Source organism: Dryobates pubescens, chromosome 20 (assembly GCF_014839835.1).
Source record: "Dryobates pubescens isolate bDryPub1 chromosome 20, bDryPub1.pri, whole genome shotgun sequence".
NCBI classification, from domain to species: domain Eukaryota; kingdom Metazoa; phylum Chordata; class Aves; order Piciformes; family Picidae; genus Dryobates; species Dryobates pubescens.
The window spans coordinates 17,195,175-17,220,520 of record NC_071631.1 but is presented as its reverse complement, the minus strand read 5'-3'; the positions used below and the strand labels follow the sequence as shown (position 1 = coordinate 17,220,520).

The 25,346-nt window shown below is 48.0% G+C and overlaps 1 protein-coding gene across 6 annotated transcripts in view; it reads left to right on the top strand.

Annotated features, from left to right (window-relative positions):
* The first annotated feature begins 621 nt into the window (after positions 1-621).
* The window catches only part of UNK (unk zinc finger), a 45,671-nt gene continuing 20,946 nt past the window's right edge, over positions 622-25,346 (top strand). For 3 of the 6 annotated variants that reach the window (XM_054170438.1, XM_054170434.1, XM_054170433.1), the window contains exons 1-2: positions 624-847; positions 23,083-23,292. In XM_054170438.1, coding sequence (XP_054026413.1) covers positions 750-847; positions 23,083-23,292 — 308 coding nt within the window. In that variant the 5' untranslated portion in view covers positions 624-749. Of the gene's footprint in view, positions 848-23,082; positions 23,293-25,346 lie in introns of all 6 variants that reach the window. The other 3 variants (XM_054170436.1, XM_054170435.1, XM_054170437.1) reach the window with 2 other exon arrangements.

Sequence of the window (25,346 nt, the reverse complement as noted above, 5' to 3'; positions counted from 1 at the left end):
GCTGAGCCTTTGTCCTCCTCCTCCTTGGGACTGCAGTGCTATTCCCAGACACTTCCTGCACGGCGTTGTCCTGTGGGGGGGGAAGGCCGTGGAGCAGTGAGGGATGCCAACACAAAAATAACCCTCTGGCTGGGACGCCATGCTCCCGCTCCCAGGTTCCGTCCCTGCGGTGGAGGGAAGCAGAGGGAGGAAGGAAGTGAGGCTGCCTGCCACAAATAACTCCCCATCCTCTCACAGACATCCCGGCCTGGCCTCCCCCACGTCCTTTCCTGCCTGCCAGGAGGGGCTGGGATGAACAGCCGGGGATGTCCGCAGGGCTCGGTGCCATCCCCGGGGCTCGGTGCCGTCAGTCCGCTCCTCAGGGCCGTCCCCGCCGATGAGTTCTCTCAGAGGGAGCGATCCCGCCCCCGCCGCTGGGGGGCGCCCTGGCGTGCCGCCTACTCCCCCCCTCCCGCGCCCTCGCACTACAAATGCCGTCGCCCCCCGCGCAGCCGGAAGTACGGCTCGCGCCGCCGCGGGGCGCTTCTGGGAGCTGTAGTCCCGCCGGCCGGAAGCCGCCGCCCGCCGCGTCCCGGGTTGGCGGAGGGCGCGCGCTCGGCGGGACTACAAGTCCCACCCCGCCCCGCGCACCGGGGCGGCAATGGCGGCGGCGGCGCCTGCGCGCGGCGCCCTCCGTGCGGACCGCGCAGAGTGAATAATAAAGGTCTCCTCGGCGGTAGCGGCGGCGGCGGGAGCGGAAGGGAAGAGGCATGTCCAAGGGCCCGGTGGCGAGCGGCCCCGCCGCGGCCGGGCCGGCGAGCGCCGCCAGCGCGCTGCAGGCGCAGCCCGAGAAGCCGCAGCACTACACGTACGTAGCGAGAGCTCACCGCCGCCGCCCGCCCGCGCGCCAACACGCGCCTGACGTCAGCGGGCAGCGTGCGGCACGCGCGCACGGAGACCCGCCGCCCAGCCCCGCTCGGCACCGGCTGGAACCGGCCCCAGCCGGAGCGGGCCGGCGGGTCCCGCCTGCGGGGGGGCAGGGGGGGGATGGGGGGAGATGAGAAGGGGGGCGGGGGATGAGCGACTCTTCCCCCCCCAGCCCCCCTCCCGACATCGCGGGTCGCGCCGACCGTGATGCACCGGGGCGGCGGAGCACCGGCGCCCTCCGGCCTGCGCGGGCCGGGTCTGTGTGTGTGCGAGGCGGGGGCCTGGCCCTTGCGGCGGGGCGGCCGCCATCGCAGTCCCGGCCCCTGCGAAGTGACTGCGGGGTGGCTGTCATCCATCTGCCCCGGCCCTTTGCGTGCCGTCAGGCCGGGGTGCTGGCCCCGTCCCTCTGTCCCGCCCGTGTGTCACCTCGGGGGTGGAAGCGGCTGCTTTGTGGTGTTGGGCTTCTCGTGGCATCCTGCCCCGGGCTGCCACCCTGCTCCTGCATCCCCTGAGGAGCTCGGGGGCGCAGCTTGGGCACCTGTGGAAGGAGGTGTCGGGAGGCGGCAGGTGCTGCGCCGTGTGACAGTCCCCTAGGACTGGAACCTGCTGGCGTCTGCCTTGCGCTGGTGGCATGGGAGTGGGTGTCAGGAGAAGCAACTTGGAGAAGTTGCCCCCAGGGGAGCTACAGGAGTGTTTAACACCTGTGTGGGAGAAATGTGCCCCCAAGGAAATGCTACATGGGAAGTGCTTGTCCCGTTCCCGCCTGTGCTTCCCCCGCTGAGTGCAGTTCCCCTGCGAAGGAAACGCAGCTGGTGTGTTTCACCTCTTGGTTTGTGTCATCTGTGTCCCCGGTGATGGTGCCTCAGTCAAGGCTTATTGCTAGAATTGATCATTGCTAAGCAAAATCCCGTTTCACAGTGACCTCCTGGTCGTGTTGTCCCTGTGAGCTTGAGCTTGTGCTCTGTGAGCTTGACCTGTGATCAGTTGGTTGTGTTGGATGCTCTGGTGGTGGTACCCAATTCTCCTTGTGCGGCTCAGATGGACGGCGAGCAAGCCTTGGCTTTGTGGGGATGGGCTGGAGATGGGCATGTCACGGATGGAAATAGGTCACACATGCCCTGTCTGCCTTAAAAAAGTTTGGGGCTGCTCTTGTGAATAAAATATGTGTGCTGAACTGCCTGCTCTTATCGTTTTAGGGTGTTGTCTGCATACAGAAAAAAACATGGTACAAATTGCCCCTATCTCTGGCTTGTGTTGATGCCCCCACCCACAGTGAGCAGGGCAGGTTCAGAGTGTGGTCTGCATTCTTTAGCTCCTGTTTTTGTAAAGTTGCTGGTGGACTTCACCCCCTGCCTTCAGGCTGCGATACACAATAAAAAGAGCTGCAGGAATTCCAGGAATGGATCCATACAACCTATGTACCTGCTGCAGGGACCTCAGGCTGTTTGACACCCTTCAGGTTCAGAATGCCAGCTCTATGAGCAGAATGAGGGCTTCTAGGATGTGTGTCCATTGGGAAGGTCCTGTTGTGATTTCTAGGGAGCTGGCAAGCTGCAGCTCTAGACATGACATTACTGTTTCTGGTGGTGTCTGCAGTTAGAAGTTTGACAGCTTTATAGGAGAAGCTGTTGTGAAGGTGTCTGCTAGGACTGATGCTAAAAGAGGGTACAGGTGGATTTACAGAGGGAAGCGTGGTGACACCAGCCACCGGGAGGCAACTGGTCAAGTGTGAGAGAGGGAAAAGCCCAAGTGGCAAGGAGGTGAGGTGGAAAGAGTGTAAGCACGTTAGGTAGAGCAAGATGAAGGTGGTAAAGTGGCTAAGCATGGCCAAGGAAACAAGGGAGGAAAGAGTGGAAGAGAGAGTTTGAGAAATGGGAGGAGGGGAAGGAATATCAGGATGCGGTAGCTGAAAAGAACAGAGGAGGAAAATGGGACAGTGTGGAACAAAGGTGATGGTGCAATTAGCTTCTTTCCAGAGGGCAAAACATGTCTTTTCAGATGGGTGCTAAAAATACTGCAGTGAAAACAGTCGCAGGGAGAAGCTGAATAACTGTAAGCAAAGGGTGGGTTTGGGGGGGCTGGCAAGTGCTGACAGCGGGATGTGAGCCATCCTTTGGGAGTCTTTGGATTGGTACAGCAGGTCACATCACGCTGCAAAGCTCCTCCTGATAACATATGGGAACTTATTTGGTGGCCCTTCATGTGAACAAGTTGTACGTTGTCAAAATGTAAATATTTTCTGCCTCCCCTTTTTTTTTCTTTCCCCCCTTTTCCCCCTCCCTTAAATATAGTTTGTTTCCATAAAATGACATGAAGGTTACGAGTTGTAAACTCGAGGAAGCTTAATTATCTGCATACTTTGCCGTTCCCTGGGGACAAACAATCTGGTGCTGGGGATCTGTGCCTCAGAAAGTTTCGGCTGTGTTTGTTGGGAAGTGTTCCAGTTTGTGTATTAGTGTTGATTTCTAAACTCTTGCAGTTATTTGCCTGGGCTTTTTTAGGTGCTTTGAACTGCTGTTCGGGCTCCTGTTAGGAAGCCTTTTTTGTTGGGTCTAGTTGGTACAGCACAAAGAAAATGTGAGAGCAAATAGAATCAGTGATGCTACCTCACACCTTCGCTAGCGGCAGAAGAGCCTGAAAACCCACTTGGTGTCCTTGATGGAACAGAATAGAATTAACCAGGTTGGAAGAGACCTCTGAGATCATCGAGTCCAACCCATCATCCAACACCATCTAATCAACTAAACCATGGCACCAAGCCCCCCATCAAGTCTCTTCCTAAACACCTCCAGTGATGGTGACTCCACCACCTCCCTGAGCAGCCCATTCCGATGCCCAATGTCTCTTTCTATGAAGAACTTCCTAATATCCAGCCTAAACCTCCCCTGGCACAGCTTGAGACTGTGTCTTCTTGTTCTGGTGCTGGTTGCCTGGGAGAAGAGACCAACCCCCACCTGGCTAGAACCTCCCTACAGGTAATTGCAGAGAGCAAGAAGGTCTCCTCTGAACCTCCTCTTCTGCAGGCTAAGCAACCCCAGCTCCCTCAGCCTCTCCTCATAGGGCTTGTGCTCCAAACCCCTCCCCAGCTTTGCTGCCCTTCTGTGGATACGTTCAAGCATCTCAACATCTTTCCTAAACTGAGGGGCCCAGAACTGGACACAGGACTCAAGGTGTGGTCTAACCAGTGCTGAGTACAGGAGCAGAATGACCTCCCTGCTCCTGCTGGCCACACTGTTCCTGATACAGGCCAGGATGCAGTTGTAGCATGCAGCTAGATACTCCTGGGACCCAAACAATTCAGGTATGCACCAGATTTTGCTGTCTAATTGTAAATTGTGTGTTCTCATCTGGGGATGTGGCATTCTGTGTGTGGAATTCACGTGAGGTATGAAACACTCCGCGGCTGCTGTTGCGTTCTCTCTGGGTCGCTGGATGAGAGATGTCTGTGGGTGGCTGTTCCTGGTGGTCCCACAGCAGGATGAGGTCAGAGTATTCCTTACAACAGAGGGGTGAGATGGGCTTGTGCTTGGGCTGCCTGCAGGCTGGTGTGGCTTTGATCTGCTCTGGGTGATGTGCCGTGCAGGGGTTAGCCGATTGCACGTAGTGGGAAGTGGATTTGGTGTGGGTATGCTCTGTCAAACCTCATATTGACTTTGCACCGTTTCTCAGCTCTAGCTGGCACAGTTATTTCTGTGTCTGTCTGTCTTTAATGTGTTCTCTACTACTGTGGGTAGAGGCTGACCTCAAAGAAACTGAAAGCAGTCGCTTGGAGTTGTAGGTACTGAGCACTAAGGTGTACTTTAGTGTTGGTACAATCTGTCAGTCATTCTGTCCATTCAGTTCTTGCAGCCTTCTTTGGTTTCCAGTCAGGCTGGAGTCTTCAGCTGTGAGTTGTAGAGGTTGTGTCTGCTGCCTGGGTGTTTACTAATCTGGCACTTAGGTAAGTGGAAGTGGAGCAGTTCTTTGTTTGCTGTGCAGTCACCTGGAAGCCAGACAGTTTACTAACACTGCAGGAAAGCAGAAAACATTTGGGTGAAGATTAATTAACCTATTTAATAAAACAAACAAACAAAGAGTATCTTCATCCTAGCCTGTTCAAACTACACGCAGTCAAAAGCAATCCTGAAAATCCTCTGATTTAGGTGGTCAGCTCTTTGGGACACAGGTACATTGGGCACAACCCAACTCATCACTACTCAAGATCATTCTCTCGAGTGTTACCATCTTAAATACCAGCAGCCATGGTGTAAATTAACACCAGGGTTTTGTGTCCCCAGAGGCTCTGCCCTCACTTGAGTTTTGGGGCAAGGTGCCTGTGAGCACCTCCTGTCCTCCTTTGTACCACAACAAGATAAGCTTTGCCATTACAGGTTTACAGTGTGAAAGTCAACCCCCCCCCCTTGTCTTTCCTTTTGCATGAGGGGAGGAATTGTGGGAAGTTCCTGAAGGATTAGTACCCCTGTAAGCAATGTTAGAACTGCATCCACAGGGTTGGTTGTGCTGTCATGTTAGTGACTGCTGGCTTACACTCACTCAAGCTTTACCTTGCACCCATTTTGATGCCAGCCATTTAGAAGTGCACTTGAGTGAAGGACATTTTAAGTAGGGATGCAAATCAGATTGGTGCAAGGCTGTGCTCAAATCAAAGATGTCTTTGTATCTGCGTGGGTTTGAGTAGAGCCTTCTCTGGTGCTTGCTCAGCCCTAAATGGGAGCTGTGACTAGGGCAGCAATGGAAGTATGGGTGAAGAAGAAATAAAACCAAGCAAGATCACAGGTGGGCTTGGGTTTCAGTGAAAAGTTTACATGCACTGCCTTATTTATCTCAATCTTAGGTTGCTCCAAACCATTACAGTATCACAGTATCACTAAGGTTGGAAGAGACCTCAAAGATAAGAGTCCAACCTGTCACCACAGACCTCATGGCTAGACCATGGCTCCAAGTGCCCCATCCAATCCCCTCTTGAACACCTCCAGGGATGGTGACTCTACCACCTCCCTGGGCAGCCCATTCCAATGGCAAATGACTCTCTCTGTGAAGAACTTTCTCCTCACCTCGAGCCTAAACTTCCCCTGGTGCAGCTTAAGACTGTGTCTTCTTGTTCTGGTTGCTAGAGAGAAGAGACCAACCCTTTCCTGACTACAACCACCTTTCAGGTAGTTGTAGAGAGCAATGAGGACACCCCTGAGCCTCCTCTTCTCCAGGCTAAACAATCCCAGCTCCCTCAGCCTCTCCTCATAGGGCTTGTGCTCAAGGCCTCTCACCAGCCTTTGGCACACACAAACACACCTCCCAGTATTTGCAGTGGCAGAGAGTAATTCTTACCAGTGGACAGTGTCTTACCAGGGGCAGCACGAGCACAGCACACCTGATCTCCAGTGTGCAGACTGACTGGGGAGAGAAAACCAAACCCCAGAGGTGTGTAGCTGACACATTGTCAGAGCTGGTTTGTTTTTCTTCTGGTAGGTGGATTGCTCTTCTAGGACCCTTAGCATTTAGCTCTTACTTCTGATGTGCTTAAATTGGGTGGTCTTCACTACCTAGCAAATACATGCAGGCTTCTGAAATAGTTTTTTAGAAACCTCTTGTGTTCTTTTTAAACCATCACAGCTCTTGAAACCCCAAACTGTTGCCCTGATTTTTAGTTTGGTTTTACCATCACAACCATCACAACTCTTGAAACCCCAAACTGTTGCCCTGATTTTTTTGGTTTGGTTTTACTGGTGGCAGCCCTGATATGGCCTTGGCAAAACCCAGAAACTTAGTGCTGTTGCTGAAACAGAAGAACACCCAAACAACCCCCCCCCCAAACAAACAGAAAACCCCACCACTACCAACGATTAAAAAACCCCCCAAACAAACCACCAAACCCATGCATTTTTGGTTTCAGGTTTAGTAACAGCCTTTGGGAGATGGTGAGGAAAGCACAGAACAAGTCAGTGCTTCTAAACCAGGGCCTTAACCAGTGGGCTGCTGCATCATTACCTGTAAATACCAGCTTTTCAGGGCAGCAGCAGCTGGTTGTTATTGCTGGGGTTTTCTTTCTTAAGCCTGTGAGCTGCACTGAATGCAAGCCCACCACAAACTGTTATTAGGAAGTGTGAATGGTTACAGGAAGTTGGAAATAAAAAGTGCTGGAGTGTGAACAGGAAGAGCTGCCTGCACAGCGTGTGCTTGCCACCAAATACATGCACTGCAAAATAACTGGATTTTGTGGTGTTTTGTTTCAGAGGATGAGCATTGAAAGCCTGGTGGGGGTGAGGGGGGGTCGTTTGGGCCTGATCCTTGCTGGTTCTCTGCACTGTCCTGATGATGAATGCACAAGTTGAGGCAGTAAGGGATTTCTGCCTTGTGTGGAAGTGGGGCTGGAGCTGTGGTTTGCTGGCTGATTTCATGTGCTTTTGGATATCAAAAGTGACGGGGAATTCACACGCAGGTAACCGCTCTGCAGGTGGCACAGAAACATTCAGCAGAGCAAAAAGCTTCATGTGCAGCTTCAGTACTTTTTCAGGAGTTTGAAAAAAAAAACAAACCCCAAAACTTTGTGAGAAGGGATTCAGTCATGCAGAGTTGTTCCAGCTTGGCAAATGGTTCTTCCAATTTTTTGATTTAAAAAAAGAGAGAAGTACAGTGTTAGTGTTCTGTGTGGCTTCTGTTAGCATAAAGGATAAGTGTCTTGTGGCATGGGAGACAAAATGAAGAATCATAGAATTATTAGGGTTGGAAGGGACCTCAAGGATCAGCCAGTTCCATCCCCCCTGCCATGGCCAGGCACACCTCACTCAGCAGCAGGTTGCTCACAGCCACATCCAGCCTGGCCTTCAAAACCTCCAGGCATGAGGCTTCTACCGTCTCCCTGGGCAACTTGTGCCAGTGTCTCGCCACCCTCATGGTGAAAATCTTCCTAACATCCAATCTGAATCTGCCCATTTCTATTTTTTTTTTCCATTCCCCCCAGTCCTATCACTCCCTGACACCCTCAAAACTCCCTCCCCAGCTTTCTTGTAGCCCCCTTCAGATACTGGAAGGCCACAAGAAGGCCTCCTCAGAGCCTTCTCTTCTCCAGACTGAATAGCCCCAACTCCCTCAGTCTGTCCTCTTAGGATAGGTGACCTCACAGCTCAGACTTTCCCATCATATCACTTTCTTACATTTTATAGGTTTATGTGATGTCTAATATTGTTGCTATTGTGTGGCTTTATTTTGAGGAAAATTCTTTTGGAGTTCAGTGTTTTATTTTCTTCAGATCTGCTATTTCCACCAGGATAAGGTTTTCCTGACTTCTGTGAGCAGCTGAACAACCTTCTTGCTCCAAAGGGTTTGCCCAGTGTCCTCTGAAAGCTTACAACCTCTCTGGCTGTTTGATGGACCTTTCTCCCCTCCATGACAGTGTGGCAGGAGGGAATGTGTCAGTGCATCAGTTAATCACACTTATTGTGTGCCACGTTAGCATGAACTAACTGTCACTGGTACACTGTATTAATACACCAGGCTGTGAACTGGGGCAGCTGGAGAGCAGGCATACACACATTCCCTTTGTTCACCCTCTTGCAAGGAGCTGTAATTTCTGAGAGAGGAGCAAAATGAAGAGCTGGAGAAATAATGTCTTAAATTGCTGTGTCGAGGTTCGTGACACACTGCTTGTCAGGACCCTGAGAGTTTCTTTCCAGAGGATGCTGAGGTGATGCTTTGTTCCTTCTGCTAACCTTTTTGCTTTTAAAAAAGTGCATGCATCCCTTTGAAAGCACAAGGGATGGTGCTGGAGAAGTTACCTAGTCCATCCCTTTGCCACCACAGAATCATTTACACCTAAAATGTCTCTTGAAGAAGTATTTTTGTGTCTAACTCTTACTGCTTTTTGGTGAAATCATGGACTGTAATTGAGAGGCATCCCTGCCTGTGGTGGGGAAGTTGGAGCAGATGATCTCTAAGGTCCCTTACCCTCTTATCATAGAATGGCTTAGGTTGTAACAGTCACAGAGGCTTCTATCTTACAAATACTTAGAATCAGAGTCATAGAATCAGCAAGGTTGGAACAGACCTCAAAGATCATCAAGTCCAGCCTGTCACCCCAAACCTCATGACTACTAAATCATGGCACCAAATGCCACATGCAATCCCCTCTTGAACACCTCCAGGGATGGTGACTCCACCACCTCCCTGGGCAGCACATTCCAACAGCTAACAACTCTCTCTCTGAAGAATTTTCTCCTCACTTCAAGTCTAAACTTCCCCTGGTGCATCTTGAGACTGTGTCCTCTTGTTCTGGTGCCTGGTTGCCAACCCCCTCCTGGCTACAACCTCCCTTCAGGTAGTTGTAGACAGCAGTAAGATCTCCCCTGAGCCTCCTCTTCTCCAGGCTAAACAACCCCAGCTCCCTCAGCCTCTCCTCACAGGGCTGTGCTCAGGGCCTCTCCCCAGCCTCGTTGCCCTTCTCTGGACACATTCAAGTGTCTCAATGCCCTTCTTAAACTGAGGGGCCCAGAACTGGACACAGGACTCAAGGTGTGGCCTAACCAGTGCAGAGTACAGGGGCACAATGACTTCCCTGCTCCTGCTGGCCACACCATTCTTGATGCAGGCCAGGATGCCATTGGCCTTCTTGGCCCCCTGGGCACACTGCTGGCTCATGTTCAGCCAGCTGTCAATCAGTACCCCCAGGTCCCTTTCTGTCTGTCTGGTCTGCAGCCACTCCAACCCCTTTAAAAAGCTTAAGCCACTTTACAAAGTGACATTCAGCACATCACTTGCTAAATCAGGTACAGAGTTGTTACTGAAAAGCCCTGCCCAATGCATGCCCAGAGCCACCACCAATTCCCCCAGTGCCCTAAACTAATGAACAGTGACATGCCAGCAGGCTGCAGAGCCAATGCCATTTCTTAGCTGCCTTTTTTTTCCCCCCCTCTTCTTTATTGAGAAATAGTTTGTCTTTTGTATCAGGGCAATCAAAAATACAAAGCCCCACCAGAAGGGTACCCAGGGAAATGCTGAAGGCTTATACTTTCTCAGGCTCCACCTATTGATGACAACCAATTTAGATGCTCATGATAATTTTCTCAGAAGTCTCTTGTCTTGGGTATTTTGATCAGGGCTTGATGCAGTTCATACCAGTTTGAATTTTGAAGTAACAGTTGGAATGAATGTGCCCTTAAAATAAATACCAACAATTTCTTCTCTCCTTAGCTTTGTTGCAGGCTGTCTTCTGACTCATGCACTGCAGTGTTCATTCAGGTTTGGGAGGTTATTGGTACAACAGTAACAAGTTCTGGGTTTTCTTTGAAAGAAACACTTAAGTGCTGAAGTGCAGTGATGGCAATCAAAGTGCTAGCCCACAAAGATGCTTGGCCTGACTCTTAGAGAGGTTTAATTGAGTAGAGTTGGCAGAATAGGAGTTTGTACTGGGCTGGTGAGACAATCAGGCAAGAAAATGATCAGAAAAGAAAATTCTTAAGCCATCCCTAGCTATCTGATTGTCAGGAACTGCAAATCTATTGTAGCAGAGCACATTAAGAAGGATGGCAGTATTAATTACAGCCAAGAAATTAAGGTCAGGATGCTTTCTGTCGTTGTATGCTCAGAATACCTTTAGCTCAATAAGCAGTCATGCACATATGGAAAGGGAAATAGCCTTTTGAAACTAGACCTGATGGATATCTTTAAGACAAACCCCCTGAAATAATTAATGTCAATACTGTTGTACCTTGTAGCCTTCATCTTCAGCACATCACCACAGTTCAAAAAGAAGCTGTCCTCACCCAATGCTCTGAGGTGATTTTTCTCCTCTAATTTTCAACAGGCTGCGAGCTTTCATTAATAGCACTTGAATGTTGCCATCACAGCAGAAAGGAACCCAGCAGATGCCTCAGGGCAGTTGTGCAGCTTTACAGCAACATTAGATGAAGAAATAAAAATATTGTTTGCACATTTAAAATATCTCCAGAGTGCCACCAGATTAATTCCTGTATCGATTAGTCAAAGCGGAAAAGAGGAAGCCGTGCTACAGCCTGAGCTTTTGCCTGCTTTGCCCTTGCTGGAGAGCTGTTCTGCATCCCCCTGGCAGCCTTCCTGTTTGAAGCCCAGTCTGGCATGGGGCTGTGTAATGGTGCTTGTGTGTGTAGGCCTTTTATTCCAAGGTGTGCCTGTCTTACGGAGTGTCAGAAGGGTCCACTGGGCTGTAGCAGACAGAGCTGCAGTCTGATCCCAGCGCTGAATGGAAAAGAAAATGGATTGAATGGCTAACATTGATTGTTCCAAATCAACCAGTAAGAGTTGGCTTTTATCTTTGTGCTGGCACATGTGTTATGGGATGCAGGTTCATGCTTGTTAGATAATCACCGTGTTTTGTTTCAAACTCACAGCAGAAAATGTCTGCTCACAAATGTGAGCCTTTTCCAAAGAGCCTGCTGCAAATCTGGTTGGCATTTACCCTGAGAAGAAGCAGATGCCATTTCATTTTCAAATGTAGATTGGTCTGGATGACAGCACCATGGAGCCATCCTTTTCTTGGGGAGTTTTGGTTTTCTGGGTTTGATCCAGTGTAAGTACAGACCTTCAGACAGCTCGGGTACTGTTGCGGGGAGGGGGCTGCAATTGATCTGCAAGAGGTTTGTTAATCATGAGGGGGTCTTGCTGTTGTCAGGAGGAGGAAGGCTACCATGCTCTCCATCTAAAGCACCTTTTGGGAGGCAAGATGTCGAAGGGTGACTGCCTAAAAGCTCTCACAGAAACCTCGAACTGAAACTGCAATGATTTGTATGGAAATAATAATTTCTGAATTAGCCTTTCTGGATTCTTGCATGTGGGATGTTTTGTTTTAGGGAACTAGCAGAGTGAGTAACACCAGTTTTACAACAGCCCAGCCCTGTTCCCAGCCTTCCTTAGTATTTCTACAGTTGCTGGCTCTGGGTAGTCTTTGTTAGTGCTTGAATGCGTGGTGAGAGGAGTAGAGCGTGGAAAAGCTTTACTGGAAGCAGGAACTTTAAATTTTACAAGACATCAGTGTATTATTCAGATCCCAGTTCATTGTAGTCTGAAGCAGCAAACACAATGCCTGTTAATTCCATTTCAACTCCACCTTTCTGCATCTTCCATGTCTCTGAGGCCACAACCACTCACAAAGATGAAGAAACATCGTCTGTCCCTTCTAGGTTACATGAGATCAAAAGTGTGTATCTGGTTGTGAGCTGAGGAAAGGACTGTAACAGACAAGTCTGGGATGGATGTTCATGTGAAGTAATTAATAGTAAGTTATTTAACCGCTCGTATGTAAGTACCTGTTGATGTATTGTGCTGACAATGAAACCAGGTGTGAACCTTCCACAACTACAGCTGTCTGGATGCTGTAAGCTCCAGTATTTTCACTGCAACCATTTGCCTCAGCCCCCAAGTTACTGAAAAATAATGATCCCACCAGGATCCTGCTTTCACAGGCTCCACACTTGCAGAGGTGCCGTAGGGAAGCAGTAATGGCAGCTAAGCAGTTTAAACCTGCGGAGTGATGGAGGTTGTCCGGGTTGAGGGTGATCTGTGTTTGAAAGCAGGGAGGTGTTTTTGAGGCATAGTTGTGGTGTCTGCATGAAGCAGCAGTGTCAAATTGAAAATGTGTCATTTAAACTTGGAAAAAAATTGGTGTGAGCTGTCTGAATGCTGAGCTAATTTTGAGGCTGTGTCAGACAATATAAATTCATGGCCAACTAGTTCGAGGGGGGGAAAAAAGAGCTCAAACTCAAGGAAATGTAAATGTCAACTCCAGGCTTTGTGTAGGGTTTTGGAACTCGTTGAGTGGCTTTTAAGGAAACATCTCAAAACGTTGTGCAGTTAAATGTTTGTCCCTGTCCATACTTGGATTGTTTTCATTAAAGAGGTGAAAGCTCTGTGTAAACAAACACTTGTGTTTAAAATGGGCTTTGTTGGTATGGTTGGTCATATGCATTTCATGGTCCACTGGCACAACAAGTTTATGCTTTTTAAGGAGAGCACAGTGCCAGAAGAACGACTCACATGGGTTTAGTTCTTGGGTCGGAGGAACACAGCTTGCCGTGTGCGGAGCCCGAGGGATGCGTGGCTGGAGGGAGGTCCAAACGAGCACCTCTGTCCCCTGACACTTCGCAGGCTGTAACACAATTGGAACTAGGTGGTGGTAAAACTTCTGCCTTGGCCACACTCAGAATTGTGAGAAATGTTCCTCTTGTTAACTCCCAAGCTGAAAGCCTCATTTTTCTTTCCTCATCCAGACAGAGCGTTGGTGAGCTACTTTATCTGCATCGTGGTATTTCTCTCAAAACAAAGACATTTTTGCTCTAGCTGTGGAAACCAAGCAATGTTTTGCCTGAAACTGCTGCAAGGCTGTCTTCTCATGATGAGCTGGCACCGTGCTGGAGTGCCTCTCTTTTATTTTTCCTTAGTTTCTCAGTGTAGACAAGACACAACTGTTTGTGTCTGACATTTTGCTTTTAACTGAAAAATGTCCCAATCGTTTCTGATAGTTGTTATTTTTAGCATGAGTATTTGCAGCCACTCAGTTAAAGTTCTTATCTGTAAAGTGTTGGTAGGAGAGAGTTGTTTCCTCGTGGCTGATTGAATTAGTTGCTTTGTTGTCCACCCCATGATCTCCTTTGCAATCCAGAAACAGAGTTCCAGTAGCCATCAGGTTACTGTTGAATATGGCTGTGGTACTTGGTGTGTTCTCCTTGCCTTTCTGTGATCTAGCAGACTGTATTTTGGCCTCTGCAGTACACACTCTCCTTTAGTATATGAGCTCCACAAGTCAAGAAGGACAGGGAACCGCTGGAGAGAGTGGAGGCTCTGAAGGTTTTGAGGGGCCTGGAACAGCTCTGGGAGGAGAAAAGGCTGAGAGACCTGGGGCTGTTTAGCCTGGAGAACAGCCTGAGAGGGGATCTGATCAGTGTGGAGCAAGAGGCTGGGGCCAGAATTTTTCAGTGGATCCCAGCAACAGAACAAGGGGCAATGGGCACAACTGGATCCCAGGAGGTTCCATATGAACATGAGGAACAACAACTTTGCTGTGAGGGTCCTGGAACAACCTCCCCAGAGAGGCTGTGGAACCTCCTCTCAAGGGATTCCAAAGCCACCTGGACATTATCCTTGGCAACCTGCTCTAGGTGACCCTGCTTCAGCAGAGAAGGTGGACAAGATGATTCCCAGAGGTTCTTCCCAAACCCCACAAGTCTCTGATTCTGTAATTGATCTGGAAGCATCCAGCTCAACTTCACCTGCTAAATCGATCAGATTCCTAGAAAAACAAAACCTGTGAGTGCTGCCTGTTTAATTCTGTGGTGGAAAGTGAAGGAGCCATGGGCTATGGATGTGAGCATGTGTTTGGGGTTTTTTGTTTGTTTGTTTGTTGGGTTTTTTCCTTTGATCTCTGAGGTAGGCCATGAGTTATATGAACTCTTAAAACAAAACGCCTCCACAACCAAACAAGCCCAACTCCATGCATTTGTAATAAGTCTCTCCAACTCTCACTTTCTTTGTTTGCCCTTAGACTGACATTATTGTCAAGCTCTAATGGAGAAGGGGAAATCTAACAGCTTTAAAGTCATACAGTGCTGTCTGCTGTGTGACCTTTTTCCAGTTGATGGTTCAATTTATTTAGGTGATAAAGAAAACACTGAGGCATGCGAAGTCTATCTTCTTGACAGATGTGAGCTTACTGAAACTTTTTCCTCCTCCTTTTCTCCTTTCCCCACATTCACCATCAGCCTTTTGTTTTATACAAAAAGCTCCATATATAGATATATATATAATTTTTTTCCCCTCCCTCTGAGATTTAAATGCTTTCTAATCTTCTCAAGGTTTACAAAACAGCACCTGGCTGTTAAGGGCGTGGGAAGGCAGACAGACCCATAGCTGTGGAGCTGCGGTGACTGGGGATGTTTGCATTTTGTGTCAAGTGATGCATGGCATATGCAAAAGCCTCGGTGTGGAGTGTGAGGGTTTGCTGTGGTCTGTGAGGGTGCTTAGAAAAAAAACCAACATCGTTAAAACCAGGAGGAAGGGAAATCTCCAGCAGTGATGAGCCACGGTAACTGATGAGGATTACTGGTAAAACCTGGTCAAAACTTTTCCTGAAATCATGATGAAAACCTTCAGGACTGCTACTAGAAGTGTGTGTTGTTGTTTGATACTCAACAGTGATTCATGTGAGGCTCTGTTTCGGTATTAGAGTACATCTGCCAGTAAGTAAAGAGAGAGAAAAAAAAAAAGCTGTTATTGAAAGGGACTTGTCTTAACTGCTGCTTTTGTTAGAAGGATGCTAAACATTTCCGTGCAGAGGTCTAGGCAGACTGGAAACCAGGCTGCTGGGAGTCTGCAGCTGTTGGCTGAGGGATTTGGTTGCCTTGTGCCCGCCACAGGCAACAAAGAACTCCTAGGAAATCAAATTTTTTTACTTTTTATGTTGGTTTGGTTTTTTTCTCCTCCCCCTTTTCCCAAATCCCAAGAAATCTTCAGAGTCAAGTGCAGTGTTCCCTGTCAGGAAGCTTGCTTTGCATCGAAATGCCAGCACTTTATCAGGATATCGTGGGAACGCTGGCACCAAATCCATTCTCCAGATTGTTTGGAATTGATACTACTCTTTAAATCCTCCTGTCCCCCACCCTCCCCCCTTACTCTGGAATATCTTTTGTTTGTTTGTTTTTGTCCTTAAAGCAGAAACTCCTGAGCTGCCAGTCATGGGGTTTCTGTATCACTAACGATATGTTAAAGGTGCATTAGGAGGCTTTTTATTGAGTATCTCGTTGGAATGAGTAGATTGTGTCATGCTCCACTGACTCATTTCAATTGGAATACCACACTTCAGTAAAAGAAAATAATTGAGTCATGGCTTTCTTACTTAAAGCGGGTCTGATATCATCTTCTGCAATAAAACTTTATGAGGGGGAAATGAATTTAGAGAGCTGATTAAATACGGACAGCTCTTTGCCTCTGGTGTTGGGGGGGGGGGTGCTGAAGAAGAAAATCTTTTGCAGTGGATTAGTGCTGTTGTGTGAGACATCTTCACTTAGGTATTTTCTCCTTGGTTTTTGCAGTGCAGGCAGCAGTTGCTTGGGTTTGGTTCAGATAAATTTGTCTTGTATTAGTTCAAACCACTAATTGAAACTTTCAAGCTAAGATGGTGGTTTGGGCTTTTTTTTTGGTTTGGTGGTTGGTTGTTATGTTTTGGTTTTGGTTGGGTTTTTTCCTAAACTGAATTAGGCAAACTTTCTTGGAGGGCACAGTCTCAAGCTGCACCAGGGGAAGTTTAGGCTGGAGGTGAGGAGAAAGTACTTCCCCAAAAGAGTAATTGGCCACAGGAATGTGCTGCCCAGGGAGACAGTGGAGTCACCGTCCCTGGAGGTGTTAGGCAATAGGTTGGACTTGATGATCTCTGCGGTCTTTTCCAACCTGGTTGATTCTATGTTTCTCCATCTTGCTGTCTGTAAAGGAAAGATGTTGAGCAGCTAAAAGCAGTGATCCCTGCCATGCAGTCTGCATTTTTCAGGAAGGATATTTGTCTGCAAAAGTGAGGCGAACTGGGACCACCTGAAACTTGACAAAGAGGTCTATGGCCTCATGTAGTCCTGTCTGAAACAGCAGGACATGACTGATGTCAAAGTGCCAGCAAAAGTCCCCAGTGTTCCCATGTGCTTTTGTGCCGATGAGTTATGTCTTTGCCAGCGTGATGCTCTGCTGAGAGAAGGCAGACAGGACAAAAATAAATGGTAATGGCAGAAGAGCATTTTCTTCCTGATACCTGAAGTCTTACCAGGAACTTAACACTTAGCTTAGGAAAAAACCCCACACAACCAAACACTTCTATTTGTAGATTTCTTGGTTGGATTTACCTCTGTGGGCTCTTGTGGGCAGTGGCTAGTACCAAAAATCTGAACTACTAATTCCTAATCTTAGTGCTAATAATAAAGTGAATTGTTTCTGCAAAGTCCAGCCTGGTGTGGACAATCAGAGCATTGCCTGAACATGCCTTGGGCTACCTTCTGTGGTTAGTTTCTTGTGACAGCAGCCAGTGCCTTGGACATGGAGCTGCCTGCTGGTGTAAAAGGTGTCTGTACTTTATACTGGTCTAACTCAGACAAGCAGCACTGGTACCAGTCACTTAATGTGAGCCTTTACCAGGGGTGCTGTAGCAGAGTTTCATGGGTGTAAACACACACCCGTGTGCGTGTGAAATCTAGATGGCACTGGTGTTAGATCTCCCTGTCGGCCTACATTCACAGCCAGTGGCCTAGTCTGGATTAGCCAAACAATTATCTAATGGTTTTCTCTCTGTCACCCTGCTGCAGAAGATCCAGACCCTGTTTATAAGCTTCCCTGCTCTCTTTAGGCCCAGGAGGAATTTTGGCAGAAAGGGAATCGATTGGGAGGAGCAAGGAGGGCTGCAAAGGAGAGGAGCTTGCCTTGGCACCTATGTGAAGATTTCCAATAGTGCAGGGGGTGTTGAAGCAAAAGAGGCTCTGGCTCTGTGTGCTGGGAGTGACAAGGGTATGGAAGAGTTAGTTTTAATTCTTTTGCTTCCATACTCCTCAGTATTGTTTTGAGTCTTCCTGCCCCTTCTGTAGGAAGCAGAAACTTATCTCTTGGCATCAGTGTGCATCTTCCAGTGATTTGTAAGGCTTTTAAATGAGGAATTTAGAGCTCAGCTGTCTTTGTGCATTACCAGCACATTCTCCTGAATTAAGCTCACATGTGTGATTTATGTCAAGTTTGGCAGGAAGTTTGCAGCCCTGGAATGTGGGATGGATGCAGGTATCCTCTCTGGGCACACTGGGAGTGAGCAGAGCCAGACCAGTGAAGCTGCAGCAAAGCAAGAGATGTCTGCAGCCGCTGTAATGAGTGTGACCAGGACATGGTTGCAATTGTTAAGTTGAAAAATGAAGCTTCTAGGTTAGAGTTTCTTCTTGATTTCTCCTTGTTTGTTTGTTTGTTTTCCCCTCCATCTTTCTAGGTTTGATGTTTTTGATGGTAGTGTTTGGAACTATGATTTTTTGGTGTTCTTTTTCTCCCCCCTTTTCCTCCATCTTGCTCACCGTTTTCTCCTGCAGCTCCCAGAGCAGGTTGCTGCACAATTCCTCCGGGGCAGGGGAGAACTAGCTGCAATTACTGGCTGCAGATGTAAACACTTGCTGCCCTGCCCTGGAGAGTCGGGCTGCTGCTGGTGATTAATGACAGTTAACTTCCCTCACTACTGTAAATTCTTAGAGAGACCAATTACTGCCCCTTCCCACATCCCGCCCCGAGGAAGTGGAATTTCAGCAAAGTAGTGGTTGGGGTTTTTTGTAATACTTTGCTGCTCCTGTCAGTCTCTGGGAGTTCCCAAAGCTACTCTTAAGAACCCCTCTTCTTGTCTTCCTGCTGAAAGAAGCTTTCATATCCAGTAGCGTCCATCCTGTTCAGTTCAGCAAGGAGAACTTTGATCTGCGTTGTTCCGGCCGGTCTTGTCCTAATTGTTTAGAACTGCATTTCTCTTTGTTTGGCAGAGCTCATAAATGATAACATTTCCTTCAGGAATTGGGGTGTTGATGTTAATGCTGTGATGCAGAAGATGCCTGTGCAGCAAGCTTTGTGCTTTAAAAAAACTGCTGTGGGCTTGGAGACGATTTACACACGTGTACAGGAGAGTGCACATGGAGGTGATTTGTTTCTCCATTGGTTGTTCATTTTTTTAAATAAATAAGAGTGTCCACAGAAGGGCTACGAGGATGAGCAGAGGGCTGGAGCACCTCTCCTATGAGGACAGACTGAAAGAATTGGGGCTGTTCAGTCTGGAGAAAAGAAGGCTCCGAGGTGACCTAATTGTGGCCTTCCAGGATCTGAAGGGGGCTACAAGAAGGCTGGGGAGGGACTTCTCAGGATGTCAGGTAGAGATAGGAATAGGGGGAATGGAATTAAGCTGGAGGTGAGGAGGAAGTTCTTTACCATGAGAGTGGTGAAGCCCTGGAATGGGTTGTCCAGGGAGGTGGTTGAAGCCCCATCCCTGGAGGTGTTTAAGCCCAGGCTGGATGAGGCTCTGGCCAGCCTGATCTAGTGTGGGGTGTCCCTGCCCATGGCAGGGGGGTTGGAACTAGATGATCCTTGTGGTCCCTTCCAACCCTGACTGATACTATGACACAAAATAGGGATAATAATTCTCCTGCCCCTCATGGAGAGTTTCCTGAGGCCTTTAAGAGAGGAGTTGAGAAATGCAAGTTATCATTGCTGGATTTCCTCTTCCTGTGCAGGCGCAGCGTTTGGCTGACACGCTGTGAAATGTCTACCGGTTTATCAACATGTTTACGGTTTCAAGGGTCGTTCAGAAATTCCTTCTCTCGGCTGCTCTGGGCAAAAAAATTCCTAGGGACCATTGACAGCCAGAAGGATCAGTCATGACAGTGTTTGCTGTGTTTTTGTTTAGAGCCTGTGCAAAGAGGCTACTGAAATATTAATCAGCTTTCTGCTCGGAGAGACATCACGTTGCGGGAGCAGGGTCTGCCTATCCTTTCTGTGTGCTCCCAAAACACATGTGGTGGTTTAGATGCCTTTCATGTATTTTAATACAAAGCGGCTGCTTGAGTGGTCCGTGTTCTCCCAGAGGAGCCAAAGCTCACTTCATGGGTCGAGAAAATACAAGGCTTGTAAGGCCATTTACCGTTGTGGAGGAGGGTGATTTAAAACGTTGCAGTGGCTTGGGGGGGGGGGGGGGGGGGGGGGGGGGGGGGGGAAGAAAACCCCAAAGCAGTGATTGAAGGGCTTGAAATGACTGAGTTAATGTGATAACTCTCCTTTTCCTCCGATGGGCCTGTTGCAGAGGTGATCGTGCACAGTTAATGTGTCTGAGGAGCTCAGTGCTACCTGTTTGCTGGACTTGCTTTGAGATTAAGAGCCAGGGATCGTTTATTTAATAGATGGCATTAAACAACGAGTTTCTGATGAAGCAAGTTAGGTGTTAAACACTTTTCAGGTGAACCATTTACTTAGGTAATTATCTCTCATTTACATTATAATAAATGTTTCTCCAGGGAGTTTAGCCAATCATGACATGCAATTAATTTTCAAATGCTCTTCAGCAACTATTGAGACTCTGGAGACCAAAATCCCTAGTCGGTGTGTAGGCTTTTAAACTCTCCTGCTAAAGGGAAGCTGTTTCAGCTGGGTTGATGAGGAGTTGTTGAATTTTAGGGGTTTGAACAGCGTTTCATACATGCCTGTTGCAGCGAATCTGGGGTGCTGGGCTTGATACCCGGCTTGCCTGGTATCTCCCTTAATTTCCAGAGCACTGAAGAGGTTCAGGATGCTGCTCTTCAAATGAAGCCCCCTGAAGATGAAGGCGTTTAAATGCTTTTGGTTTCTGTCACTCTGATTGCTGGACGATACTGGCCGGGGCACGCAGCCAGCTGTTCTGCAGTTTGTCCATATGTAACATTGAATTAACATAAACCTCTTGTCTCTAAGGTGGACAGGGAGGTGCATGGGTGGAAGGGGCTGGTTGGTGACTGTGTAGTATCTATGAACAGGAATTTTAAGTATCATGCTGCTCAAGTTTACTTAATTCACTTTCTAACCTTAATGTTGCTGCAGTCACTTTTGTTCTAATCCTTATTAGTGCACTGATAAGATAAAATAATCTGTGGAATTCTGCCTTTTACAACTGTGCTTGGTCCAACAGCTTAGAAAACTTTTCAAGAGTGGATTAATGTTATTGCAGCTTTCAGTTTTCAGATTAATTGCTGCTGCAGTTGGAGCAGGGATCTCCACTTGACTGGAGCCGGCATTTTAAAAGCAAGAAGGAACAAAGTGATGTTGTTAGCCCTCACCTACTCCACAAACAGACCTGTTTCTGCACACTGGCTCCAGCTTTTTTGATGTTAAGCCTTAGGCCCTGGTGCAGATGCTGTTCAGCCACGCTGGGTTGCAGGGAACAGATGGGCTTGGGTTGAGAAGGGCTCACAGCCGGTGCAGAGGCTCTCTAGCCCTGAGCACTTGCAGATCCGAAGCAGTGGAACCTGCAAGTCTCGTGTATTTGGAAGCTGAAGAGAAGGTGGAGCTTTTATCCTTTCATGCCTGTAAAATCCAGTGTAGGGAACACTGCCAGTGATAACTCTCTCTTCATTGCAAACAAAACTGCTTTGAATTGGTGCATTTTCCCCAGGCTTTCTCTTCAGCCAGGGGTAAAAAGGCTTTATCTCAGATGTTGTTTTCAGAATGAATCTAGCATGATGATATTATCTGTAAAGACATCTTTGGGCATCAGACATCTTTCCATTTATTTAGAAACAGATCATCTGATATGGGAATGGATACTTAACAAACTCCTGATCGTGGTTTTGCTGTCTCCAGAGTACGCCCACAGTTTAAAATGATTCCGTATCTTGCTGCAGCATCAACCTTTTGCTCCCAGCAGAATACCAGCACTTTTATTTTGCCCAACAAATTTTGTAGCTGTTTAAACTCCAAGCATGAGACCAGAATGCTCTGGGCCTTCAGGGTTGTTCTTGGAGGTGTCTGAACAGCAGAACCTGGTGGGATTCAGGCCTGAGCTACTTGGCCTGTTTTCATGTCCCCTGTAAAATACAGGGCAGCCAGTGGGTTCCAGGCAGCGTGGATTTTGTAAGCACCTACACACAGATCACAGTCAGATCATTATGTTGATCTAAACCATTTTGTAATCCTCTACAATCTGGGTTTAGAGACTGTTATTAGTGTCACAAATAAAAGCTTGTGACTTCTTTAGGTCCTGGGATGAAAGGAGACACGTACTTTCAGAGAGTTGCATATGAAAATTAAAGCAGCACAGCCTTGTGGGAGTTTGGGGGATGTCAGAGTTCTGAATTCCCAAGATGGTAAGAAGGGGGTTGGTTAATTTTAATTTCATATTTGACCATGTAGTGAAGAAGTTCAGTTAAGCCAGAAGGACAAGGCATGAAAGAAGCTTTTAATCATAGAATCATAGGATGCCAGGTTGGAAGGGACCCCAAGGATCATCTGGTCCAACCTTTCCGGGTGATAGCATGGTTTAAATGAGATGACACAGCATCCTGTTGAGTTGAGTCTCTTGAAAATCTTTCTCTGTTACTTGAAGTTTTAAACAGGGCTATAAGAAAATTTGTTTTATTTGTTGTTTTTTTTTTTAAACAACTTATAGGAAGGAAAGCCCTTTGTGCCTAGTTAAGCCTCAGATACAGAGATAGAAGTGAATAGAAAGATACTGAAGAGTTCTATTTTTCTCACAAAGTGGTTTCTAAGCTCATGAAAAGTCTCTCTCTTGCAGTGTGCCCAGGCAGCCAAGAAGGCCAATGGCATCCTGGCCTGCATCAGGAGCAGTGTGGCCAGCAGGAGCAGGGAGGTTATTCTGCCCCTGTACACTGCACTGGTTAGGCTGCACCTCAAGTCCTGTGTCCAGTTCTGGGCCACTCAGTTTAGGAAGGATGTTGCCCTTCTCTGGACACGTTCCAGCAAGTCAACAAAGTTGGTGAGGGGTTTGGAACACAGGCCCTATGAGGAGAGGCTGAGGGAGCTGGGGTTGCTTAGCTGGAGAAGAGGAGACTCAGGGGTGACCTTATTGCTCTCTCCAACTACCCGAAGGGAGGTTGTAGACAGGCGGATGTTGGTCTCTTCTCCCAGGCAGCCAGCACCAGAACAGGAGGACATAGTCTCAGGCTGCACCAGGGGAAGTTTAGGCTGGATGTTAGGAAGGAGTTCTATACAGAGAGAGTGATTGCCCATTGGAATGGGGCTGCCTGGGGAGGTGGTGGAGTCACCATCATTGGAGGTGTTCAGGAGGAGACTTGATGGGGTGCTTGGTGCCATGGTTTCGTTGCTTAGGTGGGTTGGATTGGTTGATGGGTTGGACGCGATGATCTTGAAGGTCTCTTTCAGCCTGATCTGGTCTATTCTATTCTATTCTCTTTCAGAGTGGTAGGGAAGGCACAGTAGAAAGTGATTTCAACTCTTGTCAGTGTTCCTGTTTGTGCTATCTGGCCTGGTAACTGATATCTTCCCACTGCAGACAGCCAGCGGCTGCCAGCCTCCATGGCAGGGCGCAGGGGTGGGTGCGGGAAGGAGGACAGCAGGCACCTTGTGATGGATGCGGCTGGGTTTGGCCGGGGCTCAGCAGGGCGATTGGCTCTTGCCTCTGACCAGCGTCCTGGTGCTGATTGTGCTCTGTGGGGTTTCTGCCCGCAGTTACCTGAAGGAGTTCCGCACGGAGCAGTGCCCTCTGTTCGTGCAGCACAAGTGCACCCAGCACCGGCCCTACACCTGCTTCCACTGGCACTTTGTCAACCAGCGCCGGCGCAGATCCATCCGCCGCCGGGATGGGACCTTTAACTACAGCCCCGACATCTACTGTACCAAGTATGACGAGACCACAGGAATCTGCCCAGAAGGAGATGAGTAAGTAAAAGGCTTCACCCTTGCTTTTCAGGCATTAGGCTCTTGGGATCAGTCCAGGTGATGATTCCAGCCAGCTCTTGTAGAGAGATGAGGCAAGGCAGCAGTAAAGCAGCTTTGTAATGTACGTAACGTGAGAACAGAGGTAGAAACTGTAACAGCAACCCCTGTGCTCCAGACCTGCTGCAGAGACGTGGCTTAGATGGGAATTCGGCTCTTGCATCATTCACTGTCCTCATGAGCCTTGGCTGGGAAAACAGCTTGCTGATGAATGGGCTTGGAAGGACTCTGTTCCCATAAGTCCCTGACTGTCAGCTAACAGCTCTTGCTCACTAGCAGGGTAGCTTAGTTGTTCACAGACAGAAGAAACAGGAGGAGCTTTGTACTCTAATCTGCCCCCTGAATTACCTATCCCCACCTCTTTTAATTGTTACTTGCCAGTTTATTTCATCTTTCTGAACTTCTAAGGAGCCAGTAGGAAAATGACAGGTACTCAGAATGAGGCACCACAAGGAGGAGTTTGCTTTACTTTTCTCACTGTGACTGCAGGAAGCTTAACTGGAGCAGAGATGCAAACGTTTCTGCTGTGCATGTGACAGGCTCCAGCAACTACAGGGTTAACCCAGTAATAAAACTCGAGGCACATGACAGATATGTAAGAATAATTAGTGTAGCCAAACTGTGGTCAAATGCAGGGAGTGTTTCATACAGAGATGCTGTAGAAAGATGGAATTTCAATTCCCTTTCATGGTGCCAGTGTAAACACACAGAAAAATGCTGTTTATTGGGAAGAAAAAAAATATATTTTAAGCCAAATTAAGTTATAATCTTGTGACCACAGCAGAATGGAATAATCCCCCAAGGCTCAGGTTCAATACCTTCCTGCTTGTGAGAAGAGAACTCGAAGGGGCTGGAAAAGAGGATATTTGGGGACTTTAGTTTCTAGATGACTGATTTGTATCTGGCTCAAACTCAGTATATGCAAACTGTTGCCATCTCAGAACTCTGCTGGTTTGTATTTTTTTTTAGCTTGATGCTGCAATATCTAAACTTAACCTATTCCATTCTGCTCTTTTAGGTATTTATTTATTTACAGTGTAGATATTTTTTTTTCCTGCTTAAGCTGGGAAATAAAACATAAGTGAAAATGGTGGTGTAATTCTTTCTTGTCCCATGCTCTGCAGAAAGATCACACCTAGCTGTAGATAGCGTTGTGCCCCTGTAGGAGTACATCAGCAGGAAACAGCAACAGCACAAAGTCTAGATGGGCTGCTGAGGAAAGGCTGTGAGCCAGGTGATGTCCCTTCAGTCATGGCTAGCACAGCAGAACACCTTGACAATGTCCTTGCTAGTTTCCAGATCCCTGCAGGTCGTGAGACTAGACTAATGTGCTGCTGCTGGCTTAATAGAATCATAGAATTGCTTTGGTTGGAAAAGACCTCTAAGGTCATTGAGGCCAACCATCAACCTCACACCACCATGGCCATTAAACCATGCCTTCATAGCCTTGTCTACACATCTCTTGAACACCTCCAGGGATGGTAACCACCTTCCTGGGCAGCCTGTTCCAGTGCCTGACCACTTTTTAGTAATTTTCCCTAATATCCAACCTAAATCTCCCCTGGCACGATTTCAGGCCATTTCTTCTTGTCATATCACCTTATATGAGTGAGAACAGACTGATTAGAAGTAACCAGGTTGGAAAGGACCTTCCAGATAATCAAGTCCAACCTATCATCCAACACCATCTAATCAACTAAACCATGGCACCAAGTGCCTCATTCACCCTCTTCCTAAACACCTCCAGTGATGGTGACTCCACTACCTCCCTGGGCAGCCCATTCCAATGTCCAATCACTCTTTCTATGAAGAACTTCTTCCTAACATCCAGCCTAAACCTCCCCTGGTACAGCTTGAGACTGTGTCCTCTTGTTCTGGGTGCCTGGGAGAAGAGACCAACCCCCACCTGGCTACAACCTCCCTTCAGGTAGTTGTAGAGAGCAACTCAGCTGTCTTTTTGGGAAGGAAACTATTCTAGTGACAGGTTTAGGGGTTAT